We start from the raw sequence: 26,707 nt of genomic DNA on the forward strand, positions 1-26,707 counted from the left end.
GGATTGAAGATTTTGTAGAGATGATGTGGGTGGTAATTTTCCAGTGCCCAGATGCCTGCTTGTGGCTAGTCCAGGTCTCTGAAAAGGACTTGGCTAAAGCATTTATAATAACATATTTACTTATATGCCTTTCTTCAGAAGTGTTCAATGCATTTTTCAATCAAAACTTTTTCAACTTGGAGTGGAGTCTGCCATTACAACGATCCTGAAGATATTGTCAGAGAAGACGTGGGGCTATCATAACATGTTGATTCAATGAGGGTACACAAATGAGCTGGAATGCTAACAGCCAAGTCTGACAGACCTCCTGGGATTGGTCAAGGTGTCTTCTTTTCCCACTATATTAAAGCCTAGAAGTTGGATCAGAAAGAATCTCATTTCACTTCATATTACGAGCATCATTTTACGACACTATCAGAGAAACTAGAAATGTTTTTAGAGTGAGCAGCATCCTCTGATGCAGAGTTTACAGATCACTTGGAGGCTTAACACTGAAGGGAGATCATCTTGGTTGTCCTGGGCCTATAGAATATAAGAATTTAACCTTTATTATTAGTGTGTTTTTGCTGTACCAGTAATAATCTCACATTTCAACTATGCACTCAGCCAAACTACAAGGATTCATTACATTGTTTAAAGGGAATTTTTCACACTTATCCTTCACCAGTTAAGAGATTTTATTGTGGTTCTGATAATTGCAACTGGATAGAATGCTTTATAGCTAGGAATTGAATTTCACCTATTTTAGTTTTTCCCAAAACATGTACCACAGCCAAATTGGAGCCTTCACTAAACATTCAGAAATTGCTTTAAAAAGTCCATTTAAAATAATGTGTGTACAGATTACACCCAGAATATGTCAAAATAGTACCTATATAGTTCCCCAGGCAGGACTGCTTCAGCTTAGTGCTTCTGCCCGCCCTTGGCCACACAGCGTTCACCGAGAGGGATCAGCCCTTAAATACACACTCTCTAGGACAGCTGGACAGCAACACACTGTGGCTGCTACAACGGAGCGAGACAGCTTCCAGATGTACTAAAGAAATACAGAAGTACTAATAATTGAAATGCAAGGTAGGATAGAAGTCTTATTTGCTGGGAAGCAGTGAGGCTGAATGACTCTCGAAGATGTGCCAGGACTACAAATGGAGAAGCGTGGCAGGGAGTGTTTTGAATGAACATCACCAAGAGGAAGAATCCCTGCAGTATGGAGAAACACTGCAAGAAATATCATAATCTCACAAGATGCTTCGAAGACTATAAGTACTGTTCTCTTCCACAAACATAAACTAACATGCAGTCTCAAAACCTAGAAATAGTGGGAATAAGAGGCGGATACAGTAGGGTCTTTTAAGAGACTCTTAAGATAGGTACATGGAGCTTAGAAAAATAGTGGGTTATGGGGTAGGACAATTCTAGGCAGTTTCTAGAGTAGGTTACATGGTCGGCACAACATTGTGGGCTGAAGGGCCTGTAATGTGTTGTAGATTTCTATGTTTATTACAAATCTGCACCCTCATGCAAACTGCCACCTCCCATGTCAACACAAACCTCACTCCAATTTACATGCCCCACCCCACACTCTCCAAGGTCGAATTATAAAAATCTCTGAAGACAAACTGTCAACTGACATATTTTATAAACCTACTGATTCCCATGGTTATCCTGACTATACCTTTTCTCACTATCTCCTGTAAAAATGCTATTCCTTTTTCCTCAGTTCCTTCACCTCTGCCACATTGGTTCACAAGATGCAGCTTTCCATTCCAGGACATCAAAGGTGTCCTCCTTCAAAGAATGGTGTTTCCCTCCTTCCATTGTTGATGCTGCCCTCAGCTGCATCTCCTCCATTTTCCAAACATCCGCACTCACCCCATCTTCCTGCCACCTTAACAGTGATAGAATTTCTCTTATCCTTACCTATGACCCCATGAGCCTCTATATCCAAGATATCATCCTCCACAATCTCCACCATCTCCAAAGGGATCCTACCACTAAACATATCTTTACTTCCTCTCCCACATACACCTTCCCACCGCATTCTACAAGGATCTCTCCCTCCGCAACCCCCTTATCCATTCGTCCTTCCTCAAGAATCTCCCTCCTGGCACTTTTCCCTGCAAGTGGCCCAAGTAGTGCTACACCTGCTCATTCACCTCCTCCCTCACCTCCAATAATCCTTCCAGGTGAGACAACTCTTCACATGTGAAGCTGTTGGGGTTGCCTATTGTGTCTTGTGCTTCCAATGTGGCCTCCTCTACACCGGTGAGATCCGTCATACATTGGGGGACTGCTTCGTCAAGCACCATTGCTCCATCCATCAAAAGCAGAACTTCCCCGTGACCAAGCATTTAATTTGGATTCTCATTCTCATTTCAACGTGTCAGTCCATGGCCTCCTCTTCTCCCAAGACAAGGCCAACCTCAGTGTGGAGGAGCAACACCTTATATTCCATCTGGGTAGTCTCCAACCTGGTGATTTCCAGCATCTGCAGTGTATAATTCTTAAATATGACTTTCTCATATTTAAGAATTATACACAGTTTAATATCCTTCTTCACCCCTCATTCATGCTCGGAGGAAATGGAGAAAAGCCACTCAGGAGAGGGAGGTTATTATGAATTTAGCAACTCACCATTATTACAATCACTTAAACGAACCTTAGTCAGAGTCTCATGAGGAAGTTCTCGTACATGAATTATTGTGAACTTTACTGGCTTGAGCTCTCTCTCTCTCTCTCTCTACCCTCTGTATGCCAATATGATCAACATGTTGTGACATGCATTACTCTCAACACCCGTGGCTCTAAGGTTGGCCAGTATCAATTGACGCCGAGCAGCTGTCTAAAGCCTCAAGATCTCTACCAATGTTTAGATCAGCAGAGTGAAGCTGATACAAAGAAAGTTTATTTTGGGCCGAAGCCATAGTCATTTAACAAAGGTGCCAAGGAAGGAAATAGATTTTGTTCAAGCAATTTACACTATATTCAATACAGGTGGAATTGTATTGCAGGACAAGAAAGAATTTGTGCCTCGCCTGTGCTCTCTCAGATGATTAGTGGTGTAGTATGTTGTTATAAGAATTGCAGAGTGCAGTCTCACCTGGTTTTCCTTGAGATATCATATTTTACATGACCCATATGATTCACAAGAAGTCCCTTATATCCCATGTAACCAGTACCTGCTTCCTCCATTAAGATGATTAAGAAACAGGAGCAGGAGTGGCCTTAACTTATCTGACATTCAATAAGTCACAGCAGATCTGATTTTTGCTTTAGTCCATTTTACTGCCTGATCCATAAATCTATCTCTTGACCAAATGATCATCCTAGAATATGCTGTTATGTTTATTTTGTCATGGCATGTCAGTTATGGATAATCTAAGTTTGTTAACTTACATTTGTCAAGTTTGTAATGTACTGTGCTGCTGCTGCAAAAGCTAATTTTCATGGTATTCATACCCTGAGACAATGAACTTGAACAATAATTCAGCCAGACAGTTCTCAGTGCAACAGCATTCTACAGATTTACAAAAGTGTGCAAAAAAAAATCAATCTTCATCTGTGTTCAGTGGGTATCCACTTATTTGAAAGTACAGGCCCTTGTCTTAATGCTGGTTTGACGTTGGGTGTGTCGATCAGAAACATCCCGCCATTGCCATCACCTTGTCCCTCATGCTTCTGTTACACCCCATCAGAGATATTTATCCAGAGCGCTGCATAGGCAGGGCCCTTAGCATTGTCAATGAACCCTCCTATCTGTACTACAATCTCTTTTGCCCCCTTCCCATAAGGCAGGAATTACCTTAGCATTAGGACAAGAACTGTTAGGATGGGAAGCAGTTTCTTCTCCCAGGTTGTAAGGCTACTGAACTCCCTGCCACCACATATGAATCTCATCATACGGTCTTCATCATGTCTGAAGTGCCAGTAGCATTATACTTTTTAAAACTTGTATCGTATATAAACCTTATTATTTGTTAATTTATTTGCAGTAATATTACTTCATGTGTTCCATGTGTGAGTTATATTTACTGTGCTGTGCAGCTTGTTCCGGAGGAATGTTGTTTCGTATACACGTGTGCAGCTGAATGACGATAAACTGAAATTGAATTTGAACGTTTGCAGCATTTGAGTCTTCTTCATCTGACAGCATCTACTGACTTCAAATAGCAAAAGCTGTGCAGCACACAGATGATAATGACTATAACTGCCGAGTACCTATGGGTTACTGCAGACACACATTCTCAACTGCAATGGACCATTATGATCCATTTGTCGAACAAGATTTTCCTTTCACGGATCCATGTTGATCTTGCCTTGTCCTGTTACTGAATGAAGGTTTCAGCTCATGTTGTGTGTGAGCGCAGCATGAGAAATGAAATCATTTGGTACACGCCTGACATCGGGAAAAGGGCAGGTGGGCTCCTGAGTGGATGCATATTTTTCTTTTAGTAAAATCAAAATTGGGTTATCTAGTCATCTATTCTTTAGTAGCCCATTAAAAATGAGTAAGACCATAAAACCATGAGATATAGGAGAAGTAGGCCATTCGGCCCATCGAGTCTGCTCCGCCATTCAATCATGGGCTGATCCAATTCTTCCAGTCATCCCCACTCCCCTGCCTTCTCCACATACCCCTTGATGCCCTGGCTAATCAAGAACCTATCTACCTCTGCCTTAAATGCACCCAATGACTTGGCCTCCACAGCCACTTGTGGTAGCAAATTTCACAGATTTACCATCCTCTGACTAAAAGTAGTTTCTTTGCACCTCTGTTCTAAGTGGACGTCCTTCAATCCTGAGGTCGTGCCCTCTTGTCCTAGACTCCCTTACTATGGGAAATAACTTTGCCATATCTAATCTGTTCAGGCCTTTTAACATTCGGAATGTTTCCATGAGATCACCCCTCATTCTCCTGAACTCCAGGGAATACAGCCCAAGAGCTGCCAGATTTTACTCATATGGTAACCGTCTCATTCCTGGAATCACTTTCCTTTCTGGAGTAATATGTGATCTAAAGAAGAATAAAGAATACATGCCAACAATTATCTGAGGAAGATGCAAGAATTCTCAAGCTGCTTTAAGATCATTTCATGTAAATAGTAGCTCATTTCCATACAATACAGTACAATACGGTATATAATACAATACAGTACAATACGGTATACAATACAATACGGTACAGTACAATACAATACGGTAACATACAGTACCTTCATCAATGCAGCAATAAATAGAAAAGGCAGCATAGGTTAACATTATCTGGAATGAGTAAATGGTTCCATGTTATGATGACTGATAAACAACCAATGCTTCATTTGTTTTCCTGTACCTATTTTATACTGGATGGGAAAAGAATGGGGTTCACAGTAGTCTGAGAGTAAAATAAGGTCTCACTAGTAGAGAAACAAAATGAGACCTATTTTCTGATGGGCAGGGAATTCCTACACTTCACAAATTACTCATTTACAGAAGGGAATTTAGGGTACCATAAGAGAATTAAGCAGGATTTTACAAAAGGGAAAGAGTATTTTACAAATTTGCTGTAGATCTTTGCAGATAAATAATCAGAAACCAGAAGATGTCATACATTTGGGTTTCCCAAAGGTATTCCAAAGTGCCATGTGAAAGGCTACTACTGTACAATTTAAGAGTGCACAGTCCTGTGGGATATAAAGGAATTGACAAGAGTGTCTAGTTTATAGAAAATACAGTGTCAGTTTTGGATTACCAACAGTAGCTAGAAGGGCACTACTGGGATCATTGCTAGGGTTTCACCTACTCAGCCTACAAATATACTATAAATTTATTGAGAATACAGGTCTAGCAAGTTGTGATCTGGACAAACCCCCCTACACAGAAAAACAGACAAATTAACTGAGTGGCTAAGAAATTAGCAGATGGTGTATAATATGAAAGATGAAGTTAAGCACTTTAGAAAGAAGAATTAAGCAGCAAATCCTTATTTAAATGAAGCAAGACTATCATATTGAGCAGCACAAAAAAAAGATATATTGGGGTCCGAATGCACAAGCCACACAAAAATTATAATTCATGTACAGAAAGTTAAGGCAGCTAGTGGAATGTTGCCCTTTATTACACGTGGTGTCGAGTATAATAGTAGGGAAGCTTTGAATCACTGGTTCCTGAGAGCCCACACCTGGACTACCGTGCATAGTTCTAATTTCAAAAGTTAATGAAGGATATACTCCTGTGAAGGTAGAGCAGGGAAAGTTCACTAGATTGACTTCTGGGACAAAGCATGTGATGTTTGAAAAGAAATAGTTGAGCAGACTGAGCCTCAACTCGTGGTGAAGAAGAATGAAGGAGCATTTTATTTAAACATACACGGGTTGACTGGGATGGATGCTGAGAGGATAGTTCTGCAAAAAGTGATACAGTATTTAAAAGTATATATTTTCAAAATAAAGTATCATCCAATTCGACTAAAGACAAGGAATTTCTGCTCTGAGGGTTGTGAACCTCTAATTCTCTGGTCCAGAAAGCTGCAGGAGGCAGAGTTATAAAATGCTTTCAAGGCAGAAACTGGCAAAGAAAATATAAGGGAGTCAAGGAGTATTTGGAGAGAGTGAGAAAATGGGACTGAGGCCAAGATAAGACCCTTTGATGTTATTGAATGGTGGGACAGGCTAAGGGAGCCAATTAGCCAACTTGTGCTGATATGTCTTATGTTCTGTTCCCAGTGAGGCAGATGGCTTGAAATTTATGTTTGCACTCTAGTGAGTTGCCTGCAGAGCTGCGATCTGTTCCAGCAGTTCAACCAAATGTATCAGATGAGTCAAGGAACAATTTCCATTCAACCACAGGCATCTCAATTCAGGCACAGGCTTTTTATTAAAAGATTAACAAAACCTTAAAATTTTCCTTTAGGCTAAGATCTAATCCTGTCACTTTGAATTAAGGTTTCTCTGACCACATCAGTCCTTTTTTAATATATATATATTTCCCAGATGTGCAGGTAGAATGTAATTGATAAAAAGACTGAGATCATGATTTTTCCCTTCACACTCAATTGGGATTTGAAATGCGTCCTAGCTATCTAAATTGTTGATGCAGTGGCGCCTGTGGCCGATGAGACCAATGCAAGAGTGGCATTCTCTGTTGTAAAAGTTGCATCTACAAATGGTACTAACTCTGCTAGAGATGAAGCATTCTTTTCTATGGGTCCAATTGCCCTCTGACGCTTTCAGGAATTTTTCCTTGCCCGAGTCCAGGGTGCTTCTCCGTCTGGCGTAGCCAGCTGCAAGTTCCTCCCAGGACTCAATGCTGATGTCCAGTGCCTTCACATCCAGCTTGCAGGCATCCTTGTAGCAGAGTTGTGGGCAGCCAGCAGTACTCTTGCCTGAAGCCAGCTCACTGTAGAGCAGACGCTCCCCAACCTTTTTTATGCCGTGGGCCAATGCAATTAAGCAAAGGGTCCCACGACCCCAGTTGTGAACCCCTGCCATAGAAAGCTTTGGGGATGTGGCCATCTTGCATGCAGCAGACATGGCCTATGCTGCCTGAGCAGGGTGTGCACGCTAGGGAGGGCAACATGAGAGAGAACCTCAGCATTAGGTACTGTCCCTGCAGGAGGTGCCCAAGATACAACCCAAGCACCTTAGATGGAAGTTGATGAGCCTTCTCTCCCGCTTAGTGTATATTGTCCAGGTCTCACTGCTGTACCGCAGCGTGCTGGTGACGCTGGCTTGGTACACTGCCATCTTTGTTTTGACTGTGAGCTTGCAGCTCTCGCTGACTCGTGCGGTGAGGCAGGCAAGGATTGTTGCAGACTTCCCAATGTGCTTGTTGATTTTTGCTTCCAAAGAAAGGTGGTCATCAATGATTGACCCCAGGTATGTGAACTGATGTACAACCTACAGTTTGTCATTATCAGTGGTAATCACTGGTGGTGCCGCCACATCTTGATCCAAAACATTTGTCTTTTTCAGACTGATTGTCAGACCGATTCCTTGCAAGCCTGGGAGAAGCGATCCATCAAGCTCTGGAGGTGCTGTGGTGAGAGAATTACAGCTGCTGCATCATCCGCAAACAGCAAGTCTCTGGTCATAGCCTCACACACTTTGGTTTGGATTTTAGCTGTGCAAGGTTAAAAAGTCTCTCATCTGATCTAGCATGGAGGTGGATATCCCCTGTAGCAGTGGCAAATGCGTGCCTCGGAAGAAGGACAAAAAAAAATACCAAAGAGCATTGGGGCGAGAACACAGCTTCACTTAACCCAACTGCTTGCGTCAAAGGGTTCCAACGAACTGCCGTTGTACTGCGCCGTCCCCTGTGGAAGGATTTGATCGTGCTCTGTAATCCTGGCAGGCAGCCTACCTTAGAAAGGATCTGAGAGAGCCCATCTCTGCTGAACAATACCTTGGTGAGATCAAAAGGAGACAGAGGATGATCTTAGGAAAGATGTATGAAATCAGGAGGGGCATAGATAGGGTGGATGCACTCAATCTTTTCTCCCCCAGGGAAAAGAAACAAAGACATAGGATTAAGTAATGATGAGGAGATTTAAAAGGGACCTGAGGGGCAACTTCTTCACACAGTGGGTGGTATATAAATGGATTGAGCTGCCAGTGAGGGTATAATAAAATCTAAAGGACATTTTAATCAATACTGTACATGGATAGGAAATGTTTAGAGGGACACAGGCTAAAAGTTGGTAGGTGAGACTGGCTTAGGAGGGCACTTTGGTCAGCATTGATGAGGTGGGCCGAGGACCTGTTCCATAATTACTCTAACTTTAAAGGCCACTTTGTGCATCAAAACTAATATTCATCTCACTATCTCACTTAGAAAGTTCATGTAGCAAAACTTCAAAAAAAATCTTAGTCCAGAATAGTCAGATACGGCAACAATCTCAAGTAAATGCAAACAAAAATTTTGCTATTGTGTACTTTCCAGACCACAATGTGTTAATATTGTTTGGTATTAATGTGATCCAACATCAGAATCAGGCAGGCCAACACCAGGGGACAATCTAATATTAAGAAGAAAGATTGCAGGAAGAGCTGTAATTGTTTCATTTTGCACAGCATGATTACAGTCTTTTTTTTGTACATCAGGAGAACGCGGACCAGCCACAGTTACAAAACTCCAGATGCTTTTTGATAGCACCTTGAATCATATTTGCAATAAAGAATAAAAATCAAGCCTACACTTCTCAGAATGGCAATGTTTGTCAGTTGCTTCTTCCTGTGTGTTACAGAGATTAACTGGTGTAGGTCAATTTGTAGCTCACAGAATCAGGATAAGGTTTATCATCTCCAGCATGAGTCATGAAATTGCATATGCATAAAACACCATTGTGTATAGATAAATCACCAGTAGCTTGCAGTAGTTAAGAGATACCGTGCTATCATTTGCACAACAAAAATGAATAGCAATCTAAGGACATTCAGTGTGATCACTGCTTGGTTTCTAGGGATTATTCACAAATGTACTGGAACTTGGCCATTAATATACTGCAATCTACACTTATTTATATTCCTCCTCAGAACTTATGAACTTTTGGCATTTAAAAAAAAATCAGATCTGATATTCTTCCAGCTGTGAGACCCAACATCATCTTCCCATTTGGTAACATCTCCTGTCGATTTTACGGCTTTACCCTGCCAGACCATGAACAGTAAAATTGCCATGATCACCTTGACCTTTCCACCAGGACCTGCAGGAAATCTGTTACATTACTTATTTTAAATTGTGTGCATCTGTGTTTGTACATTTACAAGTGAAACTTCACTTATTTGTTTCTGGGAACCATCACAGAATAAATAAATCTATACAGTTCCTCATGCCTAACTTGATGTAATCAGTAAGTAATAAAACTTCCTCGTATCTTTCTTTACAGTCCCTAATCTTTCTCAACTACCACAGTTTCTTCAGAACTGTTTCCACAAGTGCACTTGATTAGCTACCAATTTTGTAAATAGTCAATTTACAATTGATTTTTTTTGCTAGTATCCCAACCTTGAATAAAACTTATTGCAAATAATTTTTCAGACAATAGCACACAACAAGCATGCTGGATGAATTTTAGTGATTCTTGATTAAGAAGGAGGCTGACAACAATGATTTTATTTTGCATCCTGTAAATCAAACAGGCACTGGCTGCCCACGCTTTTTCATAGAGCAAGTATCTTGTTACTGATAGATTTGGAATTGGCAGTCATAATAAGGAAACATTGCAAAGACAAAATGGAAATCTGAATGGAATGAACGAGAGTAGAATCAAACTAGTGAGGAATCTGGTAGCTTCAGTTCAAAACCACAAAAGAAATTATAAGACCATAAGACACAGGAGCAGAATTAGGCCATTCAGCCCATTGAGTCTGCTCCGCCATTCCATCATGGCTGATCTCAGATCCCACTCAACCCCATACACCTACCTTCTTGCCATATCCTTTGATGCCCTGACCAATCAGAAAACTATCAACTTCTGCCTTAAATACACGCACATTACTCTGGCTAAAAAAAAATTCCTCCTTACCTCTGTTCTAAAAGATTGCCCCTCCATTTTGAGGCTGTGCCCTCCATTTCTGGATACCCCCACCATAGGAAACATCCTCTCCACATCCACCCTATCTAGTCCTTTCAACATTTTTGTTGAAGAAAGTGCTTCCTTCAGTTAGTCCTGACGAAGGGTCTTGGCCTGAAATGTCGACTGTACCTCTTCCTAGAGATGCTGCCTGGCCTGCTGCGTTCACCAGCAACTTCTATGTGTGTTGCTTGAATTTCCAGCATCTGCAGAATTCCTGTTGTTTGCCCTTTCAACATTTGGTAGGTTTCAATGAGATACCCCCCACATTCTTCTAAATTCCAGTGAGCACAGGCCCACAGCTGCCAAATACTCCTCCTGTGTTAACCCCTTCATTCCTGGAATCACCCTCATGAACGTCCTCTGAACTCTCTTCAAGGACAATACATCCTTTCTGAGATATGGGGCCCAAGACTGTTGACAATACTCCAAGTGCAGCCTGACTAGTGTCTAATAAATTAACAGAACAAAAGGAAATAAATTGACAAATCCAGAAATCAGAAATTCCAAGATCTGTTTGCTGCATACGGTGTAATTAAAGAATAAAATCAAGAGCCTGTAAGTAAGTAAAACATTACTTTATTATCGCCAAACAATTGATACTAGAGCATACAATCATCACAGCAATATTTGACTCTACGCTTCGCGCTCCCTGGAGTACAAATCGATAGTAAATATTAAAAATTTAAATTATAAATCATAAACAGAAAATAGAAAAGGAAAAGTAAGGTAGTGCAAAAAAAACCTAGATGCAGGTCTGGATATTTGGAGGGCACGGCTCAGATCCGGGTCAGGATCCTTTCAGCAGTCTTATCACAATTGGAAAGAAGCTGTGCCCAAATCTGGCCGTACGAGTCTTCAAGCTCCTGAGCCTTCTCCCGGAGGGAAGAGGGACGAAAAGTGTGTTGGCTGGGTGGGTCATGTCCTTGATTATCCTGGCAGCACTGCTCCGACAGCGTGTGGTGTAAAGTGAGTCCAGAGACAGAAGATTGGTTTGTGTGATGTGCTGGGCTGTGTTCATGATCTTCTGTAATTTCTTCTGGTCTTGGACAGGACAACTTTCATACCAGGTTGTGATGCACCCTTGGAAGAATGCTTTCTACGGTGCATCTATAAAAATTAGTGAGGGTTTTAGGGGACAGGCCAAATTTCTTTAGCTTTCTCAGGAAGTAAAGGCGCTGGTGGGTCTTCTTTGCAGTGGACTCTGCTTGGTTGGACCAAATCAGGTCATTTGTGATATTGACCCCGAGGAACTTAAAGTTTTTGACATGTTCCACTTGCGCACCACCGATGTAAATTGGCTCGTGCGGTCCGCTACTCCGTCTGAAGTCAACAACCAATTCCTTCGTCTTGCTGACGTTGGGGGATAGGTTATTGTCTTCGTACCATGCCACCAGGTTCTTAATTTCCTCTCTGTACTCAAACTCATCATTACCCGAGACACGGCCTACAATTATGGTGTCATCAGCAAACTTATATATTGAGTTTGACGGAAACTTGGCTACACAATCATAGGTGCACAGTGAGTACAGCAGGGGGCTGAGTACACAGCCTTGTGGGGCACCGGTGCTCAGAGTGATTGTAGAGGAGAGCTTGTCCCTTACTTTTACAGCCTGGGTCCTGTCTGTGAGGAAGTTGAAGATGCAACTGCAGATCTGAGTGCTAAGGCCCAGGTTCTGGAGCTTAGGAATCAGTTTATTTGGAATGATGGTATTAAAGGCAGAGCTGTAGTCAATGAAAAGGAACCTTGCATATGCATTTTCTCCAGGTGTTCTAAGGAGGAATGTAGGGCCAGAGAGATGGCATCTGCCGTTAACCTGTTGCTCCGGTAGGCGAATTGCAAAGCGTTGAGGTTGACTGGTAGGCTGTAGTTGATGTGTGACATAACCAATCGCTCGAAGCACTTCATAGCAATTGATGTCAGAGCCACAGGTCGAAAGCCATTCAGGCATGCCACCTTGCTCTTCTTCGGCACTGTGGTTATCGTTGCCTTCTTAAAACATTAGAAAGAAGATGCCACATTACTTTACAAAATACATTTCTGAAATGATGCGTTTCTAAACTTGAGCTTGAAATTGGCATGCCATGACCCTGAATCACTTGAACCTTCATTTAAGGAGGCATTCCAATTCATCACAGCAACCATCCTGCCCAACTGGATTTAGATATCTGTTCCTGTAACATAACATTTTATCACAGACTTACCAGAAGTAACAACTGCATTGACGGTCACATTCATGACATAGTTCTTGTGAAGATTTCTCTTGTTGTTTCAAGCATTACTGATGAGCCTGATAAAAACTGCAGGGAACAAACTAGAACTGGAACAAGTAAAACATAGATACACTAGAAGGGTGAATCTCCAGAAGGTTTCTACTGCAGGGACATGTAGAATTGTGAGAAAAGTTAAAAATACTGCTGATCTCCCTCTTTAAAGAGCTCTGCAGAAATTCATCCCAAAGGATTAAAAAAAATAACCATTTCTGAATTACAACCAGGGAAACAATAAAAGGTGAATTGAATTCCTGAAACTATTTTGTGCAAACGAATAACAATAAGATAGCACACACTTCCCTTCCATCAATACCCATCATCATAACCTCCAATGTTCAATGTTACCTTTGTGCACCAAGGCTTGGCCTGGAAAATTGGCCGAATTTCTTGTCAGACATATTAGACCATAGCACTGTACATGGCCTATCCATAAAAGGTATTCAAACTGGATCACTGTATTGTGGTACATTCATCAGCCAGAGAATTGATCCAAACCTTTACAGATTGTTGATCAACCACCGACTACTTGAAAGATACAACGGGGGGTCCTCGGAGATGCCATAATGGTGACCATTTAAAGAAAGAGGCCGAATCTGACCGGCACAATAGTTAGTAAAGTACTACAGCCTCATTGCTCCTGGGACCCAGGTTTGATCCCAACCTTTGGTGTTGTCGGTGCAGAAGCTGCAAGTTTTCTCTGTGATTATATAATTTTCCTTTGGGTATTTAGATTTAGGTTAAATGGCTACAGTAAATTATAAGTGAAACATAGCTTATTTGTGAATTAATGACAAAAAACAATCAGAAGGGAGTTACTGGGCATGTGTGAGACAGGAAGTTTCAGGGGTAGAGGGAAACAAGGAGGAAGGGAATGTAAATAATGAGATTTCACCTCTGGGAAATAGTATGCACCCGATGGGCCAAAGGCCTGCCTCTGTATCATTAGAATTGATATAATACCCCAAGACAAAGGAGCAGAATTAGGCCAATCAGGCCATCAAGTACACTTTGCCAATCCAACATGGCTGGTTTATTATCCCTCTTAACCCATTCTTTTTCCTTTTCCCTGCAATCTTTGATACCCTTATTAATCAAGAGCCTATCAATCACCGGTTTAAGTATACCCAATGACTTGGCCTCCATAGCAGACCGTGGCATGAAATTCCACAGATTCACCACCCTCTGGCTAATGAAATTCTTCCTCATCTCTATTCTAAAGAGACATCCTTGTATACTGAGACTGTGACCTCTAGTCCTAGATTCCCCCACGATAGGAAACAACCTCTCCACATTCACTCTATTTAGGCCTTTCAATATTCGATAGATGTCAGTGAGATTCCCCCTCAATCTTCTGAACTCCAGCGAGTACAGGCCCAAGCACGTCTCATATGTTCATTCCCATGATCATTATCGTGAACCTTTTGTGGACGCTCTCCAATGCCAGCACATCCTTTCGTAGGTAAAAGCCCAAAACTGTTCACAATACACCAAGATAAGAAAATCTGCAGATGCGGGAAATCCAAGCAACACACACAAAATGCGGGAAGAACTCAGCAGGCCAGGCAGCATCTATGAAAAAGAGTAAACAGTCAATGTTTTGGGCCGAAGCCCTTCATCAGAACTGGGGAAAAAAAAGGATGAGCAGTTAGGGCAAGAAGGTAGGGGGAGGGAAGGAAGAAGTACAAGGTGGTAGGTGATAGGTGAACCTGGGAGAAGGGGAAAGGCGAAGTAAAGATCTGAGAAGCTGTTAGGTGAAAAGGATAAAGGGCTGGAGAAGGGGGGAATCCGATAGGAGAGGACAGAGGACCATAGAAGGAAAAGAAGGGGGAGGATGGAAATCCAAAATGCTGTACTAGTCCTAACCTCACTATCCAAATGCACTGTTCCCCACTCTCTACACAATGACCCTAATCTCACCATCTAACTGCTGATGAGATATCAACCATCTTGAGTTTAGCACTCTTTTTCTCCAATTCTAACTTCACTCCTTCTGAATGCTCTGCTCTCCACACGAATCCTAACCTCACCATCCGAATGCACTGTTCCCCACTCTCTACACAATAATCCCAACCTCATCATCCAAATGCTCTGCTCTCCACACTAATCCGAACCTCACCATCAAGCCTGCAGATAAGCGGGTGCCTGTAGTAGTCTGACAGACTGACCTGTATCTTGCTGAGGCCAGGTGACAACTTTCAGATACCTGCTCTTACTTGCCCCTCAAACAGGACCTAAGGAGCACCAGGCCATTGTCACCCACACCATCACCAACCTTATTAAGTCTGGGGATCTCCCATCCACTGTCACCAACCTCATAGTACCCTCACCCTGCACCTCCTGTTTCTACCTCCTACACAAAATCCACAAATCTGTCTGTCCAGGTAGATCCATTGTTTCTGATTGATCCTGCACCACCGAACTTATATCTGTATACCACCACTCATTTTTTTATCCTCCCTGGTTCAGTTTCCTTCCCACCTACATCTGTGATGCTTCACATGCTTTGGATCTTTTCAATGACTTCAAGTTCCCTGGCCTTGATTATCTTATTTTTACCATGGATGTCCAGTCCCCATACACATCCATCCCCCACCAGGATGGGCTCAAAGCTCTCGGCTTCTTTTAAGACAACAGACCCAACCAGTTCCCCTCCACCACCACTCTCCTCTGTCTGGCGGAACTTGTCCTCACTCTTAATAATTTCTCCTTTCGCTCCCCCCACTTTCCTCGAACCAATGGTGTAGCCATGGGCACTTGCTTGGGTCCAGCAATACCTGCCTGCTTGTCAGCTATGTGGAACAGTCTATGCTTCAAGCCTACACTGGTTATCAGTCCCCAACTTCTACACTACATCAATGATTGCATTGGTATTGCTTCCTGCACCCATGCAGAGCTTGTTGCATCCAAATTCCACCCTGCCCTCGAATTTACCTGGTCCATTTCTGCCCTTTCTCGATCTCTCTGTCTCTATCTCTGGAGACAGTTTATCTACTGATATCTTTTATAAACCCATTGATTCTCATAGGTGCTTGTAAAAAATGCCAACCGCTTCTCTCAGTTCCTCCGTCTCTGCCACATCTGTACTCAGGATGAGGCTTTTCATTCCAGAACTAATGAGGATGTCTTCCTTTTTCAAAGAGAGGCTTTCCTTCCTCAACCATCAACCCTGCCTTCACGCATATCTCTTCCATTTCACTCACTCCATCCTCTTGCCACCTTCCTGGAGATAGGGTTCCTTGTCTTCACCTACCACCCCATTAGCCTCCATGTCCAGTACACAATTCTCCGTAACTTCCACCATTTCCAATGGGATCCCATCACCAAGCACATTTTCCCTCATCCTTCCATTTTCTGCAGGGATCACTCCCTACATGACTCCCTTGTCCATTCATCCCTCCCCACTGATCTCTTTCCTGGTACTTAACCTTACAAGTGGAACAAGTGCCATACTTTCCCCTACACATTTTCTGTTACTACCATTCAGGGCCTAAGCAGTCCTCCCAGGTGAGGCAACACTTTACCTGTAAGTCTGTTGGAATATTTACTGTGTTCGGTGCTCCTGGTGTGGCCTCCTGTATATTGGTGGGACCCAACATAGATTAGGAGACCACTTTGCCGAGCACCTATTCTCTGTCCACCAGAAAAAGTGGGAAGTCCTAGAGGCCACCCATTTCATTTCTACTTCCCATACCATTCCAACATGACAATCCATGGCCTCCTCTACTGCCGCGATGAAGCCACACTCATGTGGCTTTTCTCCCTCCAATCCTGATGAAGGGTCTCAGCCCAACACGTTTACTGTTTACTCTTTTCCATAGATGCTGCCTGGCCTGCTGAGTTCCTCCAGCATTTTGTGTGCACAATACTCCTAAGTATGGTCTGACCAGTGCCTTATAAAATTTCAGCATTACATCCTTGTTTTTATTCTAGTCTTCTGGAAGTGAATTCTAACGTTGCATTTGCCTTCTTCATCACTGACTCAAGCTGCAAGTTAACCTTTGCACCTCTGACTACTGAATTTTCTTCTTTGTTAGAAAGTAATCTATACCTTTATTCCCTCTACCAAAGTGCATGACCATACACTTTACTATATTCCATCTGCCACTTCTTTGCCCATTCTCCTACTGTTTTCAGTCCTTCTGCAGACTCTCTGCTTCCTCATCACCACCAGCCCCTCCAGACATCTTGGGATCGTCTGCAATTTTTTCTTTAAATTTTTAAAAAATTTTTTACATTTTTTTTGCTCAGCATAACAAAACTTTAAAATTTCCAGATACACTTACATTTCCTCCCCTCACAGAGATCAGGCATCAGAGCACTCTCATCAAAATATAGACATCACCATAACAACCTATACAAAAGCCCTTATTGGTATAGCAAACAGGTTTACATCTATATATGATAAAGTTTAAGGGAATGGGGGATTCTCAGATCCCTGTAAACAATGAATTAAGTACTGATTATGTCTGTGACTGCAGTGTGTTTGAATAATGTCTCACAGCTACTTTCTTTGGAGAGAGATAAGGGTTAAAGTTCGCCCAGATCCACACAGATGTCCCTGGGCTTTTCATGCCTTTTGATTTTGACAAAAAGCAGTACCTGATGGAAATCAGACAGAACATTCCTTTCTTAATTAAAGCATAAATTTGATGGATGTTCCTATCTTTGTAATTGAGTTGTGGCTCCAGCAAACCAGGTAGGACATTCTTTTCTTTAATTAAGGTGGCTGGAATGTCTAACAAATTGATTGTACTTTTGTATCAATAGTCCATTGACTTGACCGGAATGGTTATCAAACTGATTGTTCTTTTGTATTGGTGGCCGTATAACTTCTGACAATTCTGACATAGGCCAGTGAACTTGTAGAACTGCTGGGGAGATGAGAAAGTGTCTCTCCCTGATGTCGGGTCCAAGTTCACTCGCAGACTGAGCTCGACGAAATAAACCGGAGAAAAGATAAGTAACTATCTTTTTGTGCTGTCGTTATTTGATCTAGCAAAGTTACATTTACATATACTGCAGAAAAGGTTGCCATGTTTTATGAAAACTATTTGTTTTTGAGTGTACCATATATGTCAAAAATTCCAAAGGAATGTATTCCATGATTAATTTACGCCAACCGATAAGTCCAGGGGCCTTATCCAATGAAGGAAAATTTTCTTCCTCGCACAAAAAGACAGGATGTTAAAAAGTCTTTTTCTGATGTGCATTAATAATACGACTGCTGGGTAAGCCTAAGAGAAAAGACACTGGGTCCAGTTCAGGCTCTATCTTCAGAATCTTTTCCATTTCACCCAAAATATCACTCTAGTATGCCTGAAGTTTAGGACAAGTCCAATACTGTGGGTGAAAATTCCAGTATTTACTTTACATTTAGAACACATTGGAGAAATCCCAGTCTTAAATTTCGAGAGACGATCTGGAGTCTGATGGGCTCTATGCAGAATTCTGAGTTGCAATGCTTTAGTTCTATTACAAACTTATACTTTATACTTTATTGTCGCCAAACAATTGGTACTAGAATGTACAATCATCACAGCGATATTTGATTCTGCGCTTCACACTCCCTGGATTACAAATATTAAATATTAACGATATTAAAAAGTTAAAATTAGTAAATATTAAAAATTTAAATTATAAATCATAAATAGAAAATAGAAAATGGGAAGTAAGATAGTGCAAAAAAAAACCTAGAGGCAGGTCCGCATAGTTGGAGGTTACGGCCCAGATCCGGGTCAGTATCTGTTCAGCAGTCTTATCACAGTTGGAAAGAAGCTGTTCCCAAATCTGGCTGTACGAGTCTTCAAGCTCCTGAGCCTTCTCCCGGAGGGAAGAGGGACGAAAAGTGTGTTGGCTGGGTGGGTTGTGTCCTTGATTATCCTGGCAGCACTGCTCCGACAGCGTGCGGTGTAAAGTGAGTCCACGGACGGAAGATTGGTTTGTGTGATGTGCTGCGCCATGTTCACGATCTTCTGCAGCTTCTTTCGGTCTTGGAAAGGACAACTTCCATACCAAGTTGTGATGCTTCCTGCGGAGAAGAATGCTTTCCACGTAGAAGAATGCTTTCTACGGAGTATCTATAAAAATTAGTGAGGGTTTTAGAGGACAGGCCAAATTTCTTTAGTTTTCTCAGGAAGTAAAGGCGCTGGTGGGCCTTCTTGGCAGTGAACTCTGCTTGGTTGGACCAAGTCAGGTCATTTGTGATATTGACCCCGAGGAACTGAAATCTTCTTTGCATCATCACAAATGTCTTCCCATGTTTCAGCTGTAATTTCTACTCCCAGCTCTTCCTCCCAAACCCTTCCCAGCTGCTCAGCCTCTCCACAAGAACACTCCCTCAGAATGCCGTAAAAAGTACTAATAGAGACTTCACCCTTAGAACGAAATGCTCTCTTTTCTATGTCAGAACTATAGAAATCAGTTAACAATGATGTTTTGTTTTCTATATATAATCTCCTACCTGAAAGAAACGAAAAAGATCCTTGTTGGGTATGTTAAATTTCTGTACTATTTGACAAAAAGACATCATCATTCCTTCATCAAACAAATCTCCTAGATGGAAAATACCCTTAGAAATCCAAAGTTTAAATCCAGAATCCATTACTGTATGCCAGGCTGAAAATCTGGACTGCCGGTTATTGGAGTGAAGGGTGATGTTTTCGCTGCGTTGCCCTCAATTTGTCACACCGCCCTCCAAGCCCTGACTGTATTAATTGTTATTGGATTGTGACAATATCCTTTAACTAGTTTCATCTTGTTGAGGAAAAGCAAATTAATAAGAGGGCATTTCGCTTGTGAAACTTCAATGTCTAGCCAAATTGAGGAGGGGGTCACTGCAAACCCAGTCAACCACTTAAGATAAAAAGGAACTTAATAGATATTTTTAGATGTCTGGAAATTCCAGACCCCCTAGAGTACTGGGAAGCTGTAACTTAGACATTTTAATACAGGGTCTTTTTATTTTGTTCCAGATGAAAGAAACAAACCAGCCATTTTTTTTTTTCAGAAGTACTTGTTAGGCAAAAATGACTGGAATCATTTGTATTGGGTAGAGCAGACAAGGAAGAATGTTTTGAGCAAGGATATTCAGCCAAGCCAAGAAATGGGAAGACCATTAAATGGTCACAGACAATTGAGCAAATCTTCAAATGTAATGGGAATCTGTCCAATCTAAGGCAAGGTACTCTGGAATGAGGCAGTGCATTTTATGACAACACTGTTAAGCCCAAATCTGTTTATAATCAGAAGACCACTGAACGTCAGACACCCAACTCGTCCTCCTGCTCTTAGTGTCACAATTGTTCTGATCCCCCACCTCCACAGAATTTCCTTAGGGAATGAAGGAAATTGTGCTCTGTAGTTAATTCCTGTACGCACACTCAATCTCATTCCTTCTAGCTCCATTATTATAGTAGAGTCAGCTACTCTACAAACTCTTCCAATGGTACTGACACACACATAAGGAACTGGCGTGTTAAATACCGCTTTGGAACGCAGTTCAGGTGTACATCTTTGTCCAGTTTCAGCTGGTTGTCACTCAGTTTCTTTGTTGAGTAGATAATAAGCAGAAGGTATCTCCTGCTAAACAATAGATGTTGGATATGATTATTTTTGTCTCCAATTTAATCACATACCTGCCATTCACTATTTACATATGAGGAATGGATGGCATCCAATCTCAAAATTTATGGGAGAATAATAGGTAAGGGAATTTGAAAATAGAACTGAATAAAACAACTCATTGCTTCGCTCTCTCCAACATATGTTTTAAGTTCCTTCTTTTCAAGTTAGCTTTGAATATTTGTAGCTTTAATGAGTTGTCACAGATTGGGAAAGTTTTCAGTTAGAGATTGCTTGGAACTGGTTGTAGCATGATTGATCCCATACAGACCAAAAGAGGACTGCACGTATACCAGATGTTTAACCTTTTGCAGATGCCCTTGCAGATTATTGCTCATTTTTTAACAAAAATCTTAAAATTCACAGGAATGCACACAACAGGTCAGGCAAGGAAATGATATTACTGATGTAATCAAAACATTCCTTACATTCAAAATATGAAAATCAGAATTAGCAGAAAGAATTGAGCTAGCTCCATAAATAGGTTTGTAGTAAATCATCTCCACTTTCCTACTCCTATTCTCAGTTCCCTGAATACACATGAATTTTGGGCCTCAGCTTTCGTGCACTCCCCAACAGATCCACAGCCTTCTTGGATGGAGAAGGGCACTTTGCCCTATTCTCACTCACTAAGGAGTGGCATTTCATTTCAGACTCTCCTGCTCAGGGATTCAATTATCCAGACTACCCTGTCATGGCTTCCAAATATTTTATACACGACATAGAGATCAGTTATCATTCTGCTAAGCTTTGAAGAATGAAGGACCATAACACTTGGTCTTCCACGTAAAACATCCCTTTTCACTGGGCTTGTGAATTTTGGATGCAGCCCCTCTAGGCCAATCAATTCCTTCCTTACAAAAAGGGGCAAAAAGTTTTAATTGTGCTTCAGATCATTTTACACATGCTTTACATCATATTAACAAGACAACTCTTATGCTCCAATCTACTTACAATAAAGGCTAACAGTTCATTTCCCTTCAAATGCCTTTCGAAACTACAAGTTGTTTTTCAAATACAAGTGTAAACCTTTGAAGTCATCATCCCCCAGCTTCTTAGATCTTTTAAAGAAATATTCTTCTTTTCCATTGTTCTACCAGCAGGGGATATTTTCATATTTGCAAATGCAGTGCTCTATTTGTAACGAACCTGGCCCATCACTTAATCTACCACCATCTGTAGCCTACTAGCTTCTGATTCATTGCTTACTTTTCCAGTACAAAGTTTTTTTAAAAAATTGTCAGTAAATTGGGATATTGAAAGTATTTAATTTCCTCTTCTAGAATAGAAAGGATCAGCTGAGGACTAAAACTAGATCGTTGCAACCACCTTATTACTTTATCATGTCTTTCCAAGAAACAACATTCATTTTTTCCTCTGTTTTTCTGTGCATTAAACAATCCTAAATCTACACTTGTGCGTTACTCACAATTTTATGAACCCAACAAATAAATAATCTGACAAAATTTTGAGTAACAACAGTTTAATTGCGTTAGGATAGTAGCCCTACAAATCATGGGATTTATAAATGTATGGGTGAATCTACAACACCCATTTTCTTCAACTAAGTTATTATTTTCTGATATAACAAACAGAATTGCTGAAACCACACACCAGGGGAGGTTGTATCTGTGGAAAGAAAAAATGATGATCATTTTCTGACCTCAGGGTATTGTTTAAGTTTTGAATCAGAGTTTGGTTGAAATTAAGTATTTTAACCTTGTAACAAAAAGGCACCAAGTGTGCAGTAAACCAGAAAAAGTTGGTAGCTGCAGTCCAGAACTAAATCTTAAAGGAAATATAGAAGACGTCAATACTCTTCTATATTTTACACTTATAAGAGTGCTCATTTAATACTACTGCAAGCTACAATGATGACCAATCGGTACTTATATGGACAGGCCCTGTGGCAGGATGGTGGGCTGTGAAACAACAGCTTTCCCATTTCTATATTATGTAACTGCAACTTGAGAAAGTTTGTTGTACTGCAGGATAGAATGGACAATAATGGATAGCTGTTCATGCTTCAAGGCATAATACTGATTTTTAAAGTGAATCCAACTGTGCAAGATGCAGCTGGTTTACATTTGCAAGCACCCTGGTTTGTTTTGTAAGTCATATCTTCATATCAATAAATACCCCAACATCACTCTCTGTCCACTCTCCAGGTGGAAGGCTGATATCCTGGCAGGAGATTCATCAGCAGTGGTGTTTCGCAAGGCTCAATACTGTTGTTCATGACCTGGATGAGAATGTCGACGGGTGGATTTCAAAGTTTGTAGATGACACTAACACTGGTAGCGTTGTGGACAGTGTAAAGGAATATTAAAGCATATAGTAGGATATAGATTAATTATAGTTATGGACAAAGAAATGATAGATGGTGGTCAATCCAGGCAAGTCTGAGGTTTTGCACTTTGGGAGGTCAAATTAAAGGAGCAAGTTAATGGTAGATCCCTTAATTGCATTGAAGTACAGAGAGATTTTGGGGCTCAGTTCCATTTTTCACTGAAATTAGCAATGCTCGTGAATGAAGTGGTAAAGAAAGCATATTGAATGCTTGCCTTCATTTGTAAAAGTGTTAAATATAAAAGTAAGAAAGTCATACTGCAACTACATAAAACTAGTCAGACCATAAGAGAAAGGAGCAGAAGTCGGCCATTTGGCCCATCGAGTCTGCTCCGCCACTTTATCATGAGCTGATCCATTCTCCCATTTAGTCCCACTCCCCCACCTTCTCACCATAACCTTTGATGCCCTGGCTACTCAGATACCTATCTATCTCTGCTTTAAATACACCCAATGACTTGGCCTCCACTGCTGCCCGTGGCAACAAATTCCATAGATTCACCACCCTCTGGCTAAAAAAATTTCTTCGCATTTCTGTTCTGAATGGGCGCCCTTCAATCCTTAAGTTATGCCCTCTCGTACTAGACTCCCCCATCCTGGGAAACAACTTTGTCACATCCACTTTGTCCATGCCTTTCAACATTTGAAATGTTTCTATGAGGTCTCCCCTCATTCTTCTAATTTGAGGTATTGCGTGCATGTCTGGCTGTCCCATTATATAAAGAATGTGGAGATTGTGCAGAAGAAGTTTACTAGGGCACTGTCAAGATTAAAGGGTATAAACTATGCTAGACAAACTTTGGTCGTTCCCCTTGGAGAGTCGGAGGCTGAGTGGAGACCTAATAGAGTTTTTTAAAATTATGAGAGGCAGAGATGGGGTAGCCAGTCAGAATCCTTTCTCAGAGTGGAAAAGTCAAACACCAGAGGACACAATTTTAAGGTTAGAAAGGATCAGGTAAAGGCAATATGAGGTGCAGTTGTGGTGGTAGGTGACTGGAATAGGTGACAAGTTGGCAGTGGAAGCAGAAAGTTTGTTGGAGTTTGAGGGATTTAGACAGACACATGACTATGTACGGAATGGAGGATATAGATGATAGACAGGATGAGACATTTAGTATGTATTGGTATCTAAAGGGGCACACTCTGGGCCAAATGACCTATCCAGTGCCGTACTATTCTATGTTCTGTCTGATTGATCCACTGCCAGAAGCCTTGTTGCTTTCGCAGACTGCACTGCCAGATGACAGTTGGTCATAAGAGCTGGGCTTTAACCCAAGACAAACGCAAATTGTCGAAGTGCAGCCTGAAGACACACACTCAAAATTTTAGAAACAGCTTCTTCCCCTCCACCAACAGATTTCTGAACATGACCTCATTATTTGCTCTCTTTTTGTACTATATTTATTATTGTAACTTATGGTAATTATTCATGTATTGCACTATGCTACTGCTGCAAAACAACTACTTTCATGACATACAAATCCGACCGTAGAAACAGTAGTAGCAAAACGGGGGCAGAGAGAGGGAGGGTGAGGGCACTGGTCAGCGCAAGAATTAGGCTGATCCGGCAATCTTTGGCTTGTTAATTCTGTTTCATATTCTAGAAAAGGCTTCTTTTTTTTCCACGTGGTGCCCGACTGCTGGACATTTTCACATTGGATATCAAATGATTTCTCATTTTTTGCTTATATTAAGTAAAGTTTTTGTTGAAAATTAAAAGAAAACCGGAGATGCCGGAAATCTGAAAATAAAATGATGAAACACTCAGCAGATCCGGTAGCATCTACTGACAAGACACAATGTTAACATTTCAGATGCGAGACCTGACGGCTGAGACCCTTCAGTCAGAACTGGGAATGGAAAAACAAAGCCTTTGTTTACTTCCACTTCTTGTCCGGATTACGATGATCCTATTTCTATTAATTTCAGCAGAGTTCACAGGTGTAGAGAACTATAGTCCCAATCAAATTCCTCTCATTCTTTCTCTGCACATTATCGTCCACAATCTTGCTCTGCATTACTTTTTCTGTCGAAATGTTCCCTTGCCCCCGCCCCCCGCTGCATTCTCTGTGTTCATGCACTTTGCATATTCTTGACAGGTCTTGCTTAACCTCCTTTGGCATTTCCGAAATTAGTGCAAGGCTCCCAAATATGTTTTTTTAAAAATTTTTCTCAATCGATCTACTATTGCAACTGCTTTATCTAATCAGACTAATAACTATTAACATGGGATGAATTTTCAAAGTCCAAATTAGTGACAAGGAATGCTTAGTAGATACAAACTCTAATTCAAAAATCAGCTGATTCAAGTCATCGTGACATTTGGGGCTGATGTGGTGATAAAAGTAGTCAGGCCATGATGTGCAGGTCCAACTAGTCGCAATTGAAATTATGCAGCAACTAGGGATGTTAAGAGAATAAAATAAATGTGTAAAAATATACAAATCACAATACAAATAAAAATCCACAATATGTGACTGCTGAATTTATGAGTACAGGATTTAGAGCTGCTTTTAGCAATGGAAAGCGTTCTTTCCTATTATCCCATTTATGTCTGGTCTAAAGGCGCGAAGATTAAAACACATTTGAAGATCTTGAAAAGATATGACATTCCTTCTCCACAAATTGTTTGTGTGATCAGAGACGTTATTCAGCTCTTGCCTGAAATATAACAAACTAACTAATTTTTCAATATAACTGGGAAGTTTATTTCAAAGGAGTCTTGCATAAGGAGCATTTCATTAATCGCTTAATATAAAAGAATTCAAATGATCTTTCCAAAACCTGCAGTTTTTCCATATCTCCTCTTATTTCAACCGTCTGAAACTCTACTGGAGGGACATCTTCCTCCTGAAACGGCTATTTGGGACAACGTCATTACCCCACTCGGTACTGAATTAAATACACCGTAGCTCCTTCCAGGAAGTAAATTAGCGTATAACCAAGTAATAAAATGTACATATTTTGGAAACAATGCAAATTGATAGTAAAACAATTCTTTAAAACTTAGCGCTAAACTTTAAAGATTTAGCATGTTCCACTCAATGCACTTAAGAAACATTTCAGAAAATCAGCCTCATTTAAATATTGCGCGATATGGAAGTTCAAGCCTCTTTTCTTCCGTACAGATTGATAATCTATATGAAATGGGTCGGAATTTTGCTGAAGCACGACCATACCTGTGAAGTAAAACTCTGCCATCCCAAGAACTGCGCTGCCGTCCAAAAACCGCAACTGCCGACAGACTTCTGAACTGGGAGGGCTTCAGAGCAAACTATTAGCATTTTGGCTTGCGAAAGTGGGAGTGATAAAGGATTTTAAAAAAACCCAGCCAATTAAAATTCTTTTCCATAGAGGCTGCCTCCTGCATTTTGTGGGTGTTCCTTTGGATTTCCAGCACCTGCAGATTTTCTTATGTTTGCAATTGAAAACTCGTGTATCATGTTTAATGGTTGTTGTTCCTGACAAAAAAAAGGTGAAAATAATCTGTGCTATATTTTAAAAAGATTATGAATCTGTTGGATAATTGCAGTGTTATCCGCAGAACATGGGACTGAGGCAAAACTGCAAGCTAAGACATTAATCATATTGAATAAAATCCGACAAGGCAATTCACAAATTTAACTTACATACATTTAAAGTTCCTAAATTGCTCCTGTTTACATTTGCCCCTCCACCCGTCCAAAGGAAATTTACCTATAGCAAGCAAAAGCTGCCAACAAATAGTGTGAATAAAACTGAGATTCAGAACATTAAATTGTCTGCAGCCATTCCCAATACCAGGCTGGTAAACAGACAAATCTTCCAATTTCAAACAACCTATCTGCCCTGTGATCTTTTCCCACACCCACCAGTCCACCCTGGGTCCCTGTGTCATGAGCCCTGCACCTGTATTTGATAATTGCTGTCTTT

The 26,707-nt window shown here is 41.1% G+C and overlaps 1 protein-coding gene across 1 annotated transcript in view; it reads right to left on the reverse strand.

Moving 5' to 3' along the window:
* Nucleotides 1-26,049, reverse strand: part of LOC140194750 (uncharacterized) — a 36,273-nt gene extending 10,224 nt beyond the window's left edge. The window contains exon 1 of the mRNA XM_072252011.1: nt 25,975-26,049. Coding sequence (XP_072108112.1) covers nt 25,975-25,996 — 22 coding nt within the window. The 5' untranslated portion in view covers nt 25,997-26,049. The remainder of the gene's footprint in view (nt 1-25,974) is intronic.
* Nucleotides 26,050-26,707: the final 658 nt, after the last annotated feature.

The sequence above is a fragment of the Mobula birostris genome, chromosome 3 (assembly GCF_030028105.1).
Source record: "Mobula birostris isolate sMobBir1 chromosome 3, sMobBir1.hap1, whole genome shotgun sequence".
NCBI lineage: Eukaryota > Metazoa > Chordata > Chondrichthyes > Myliobatiformes > Myliobatidae > Mobula > Mobula birostris.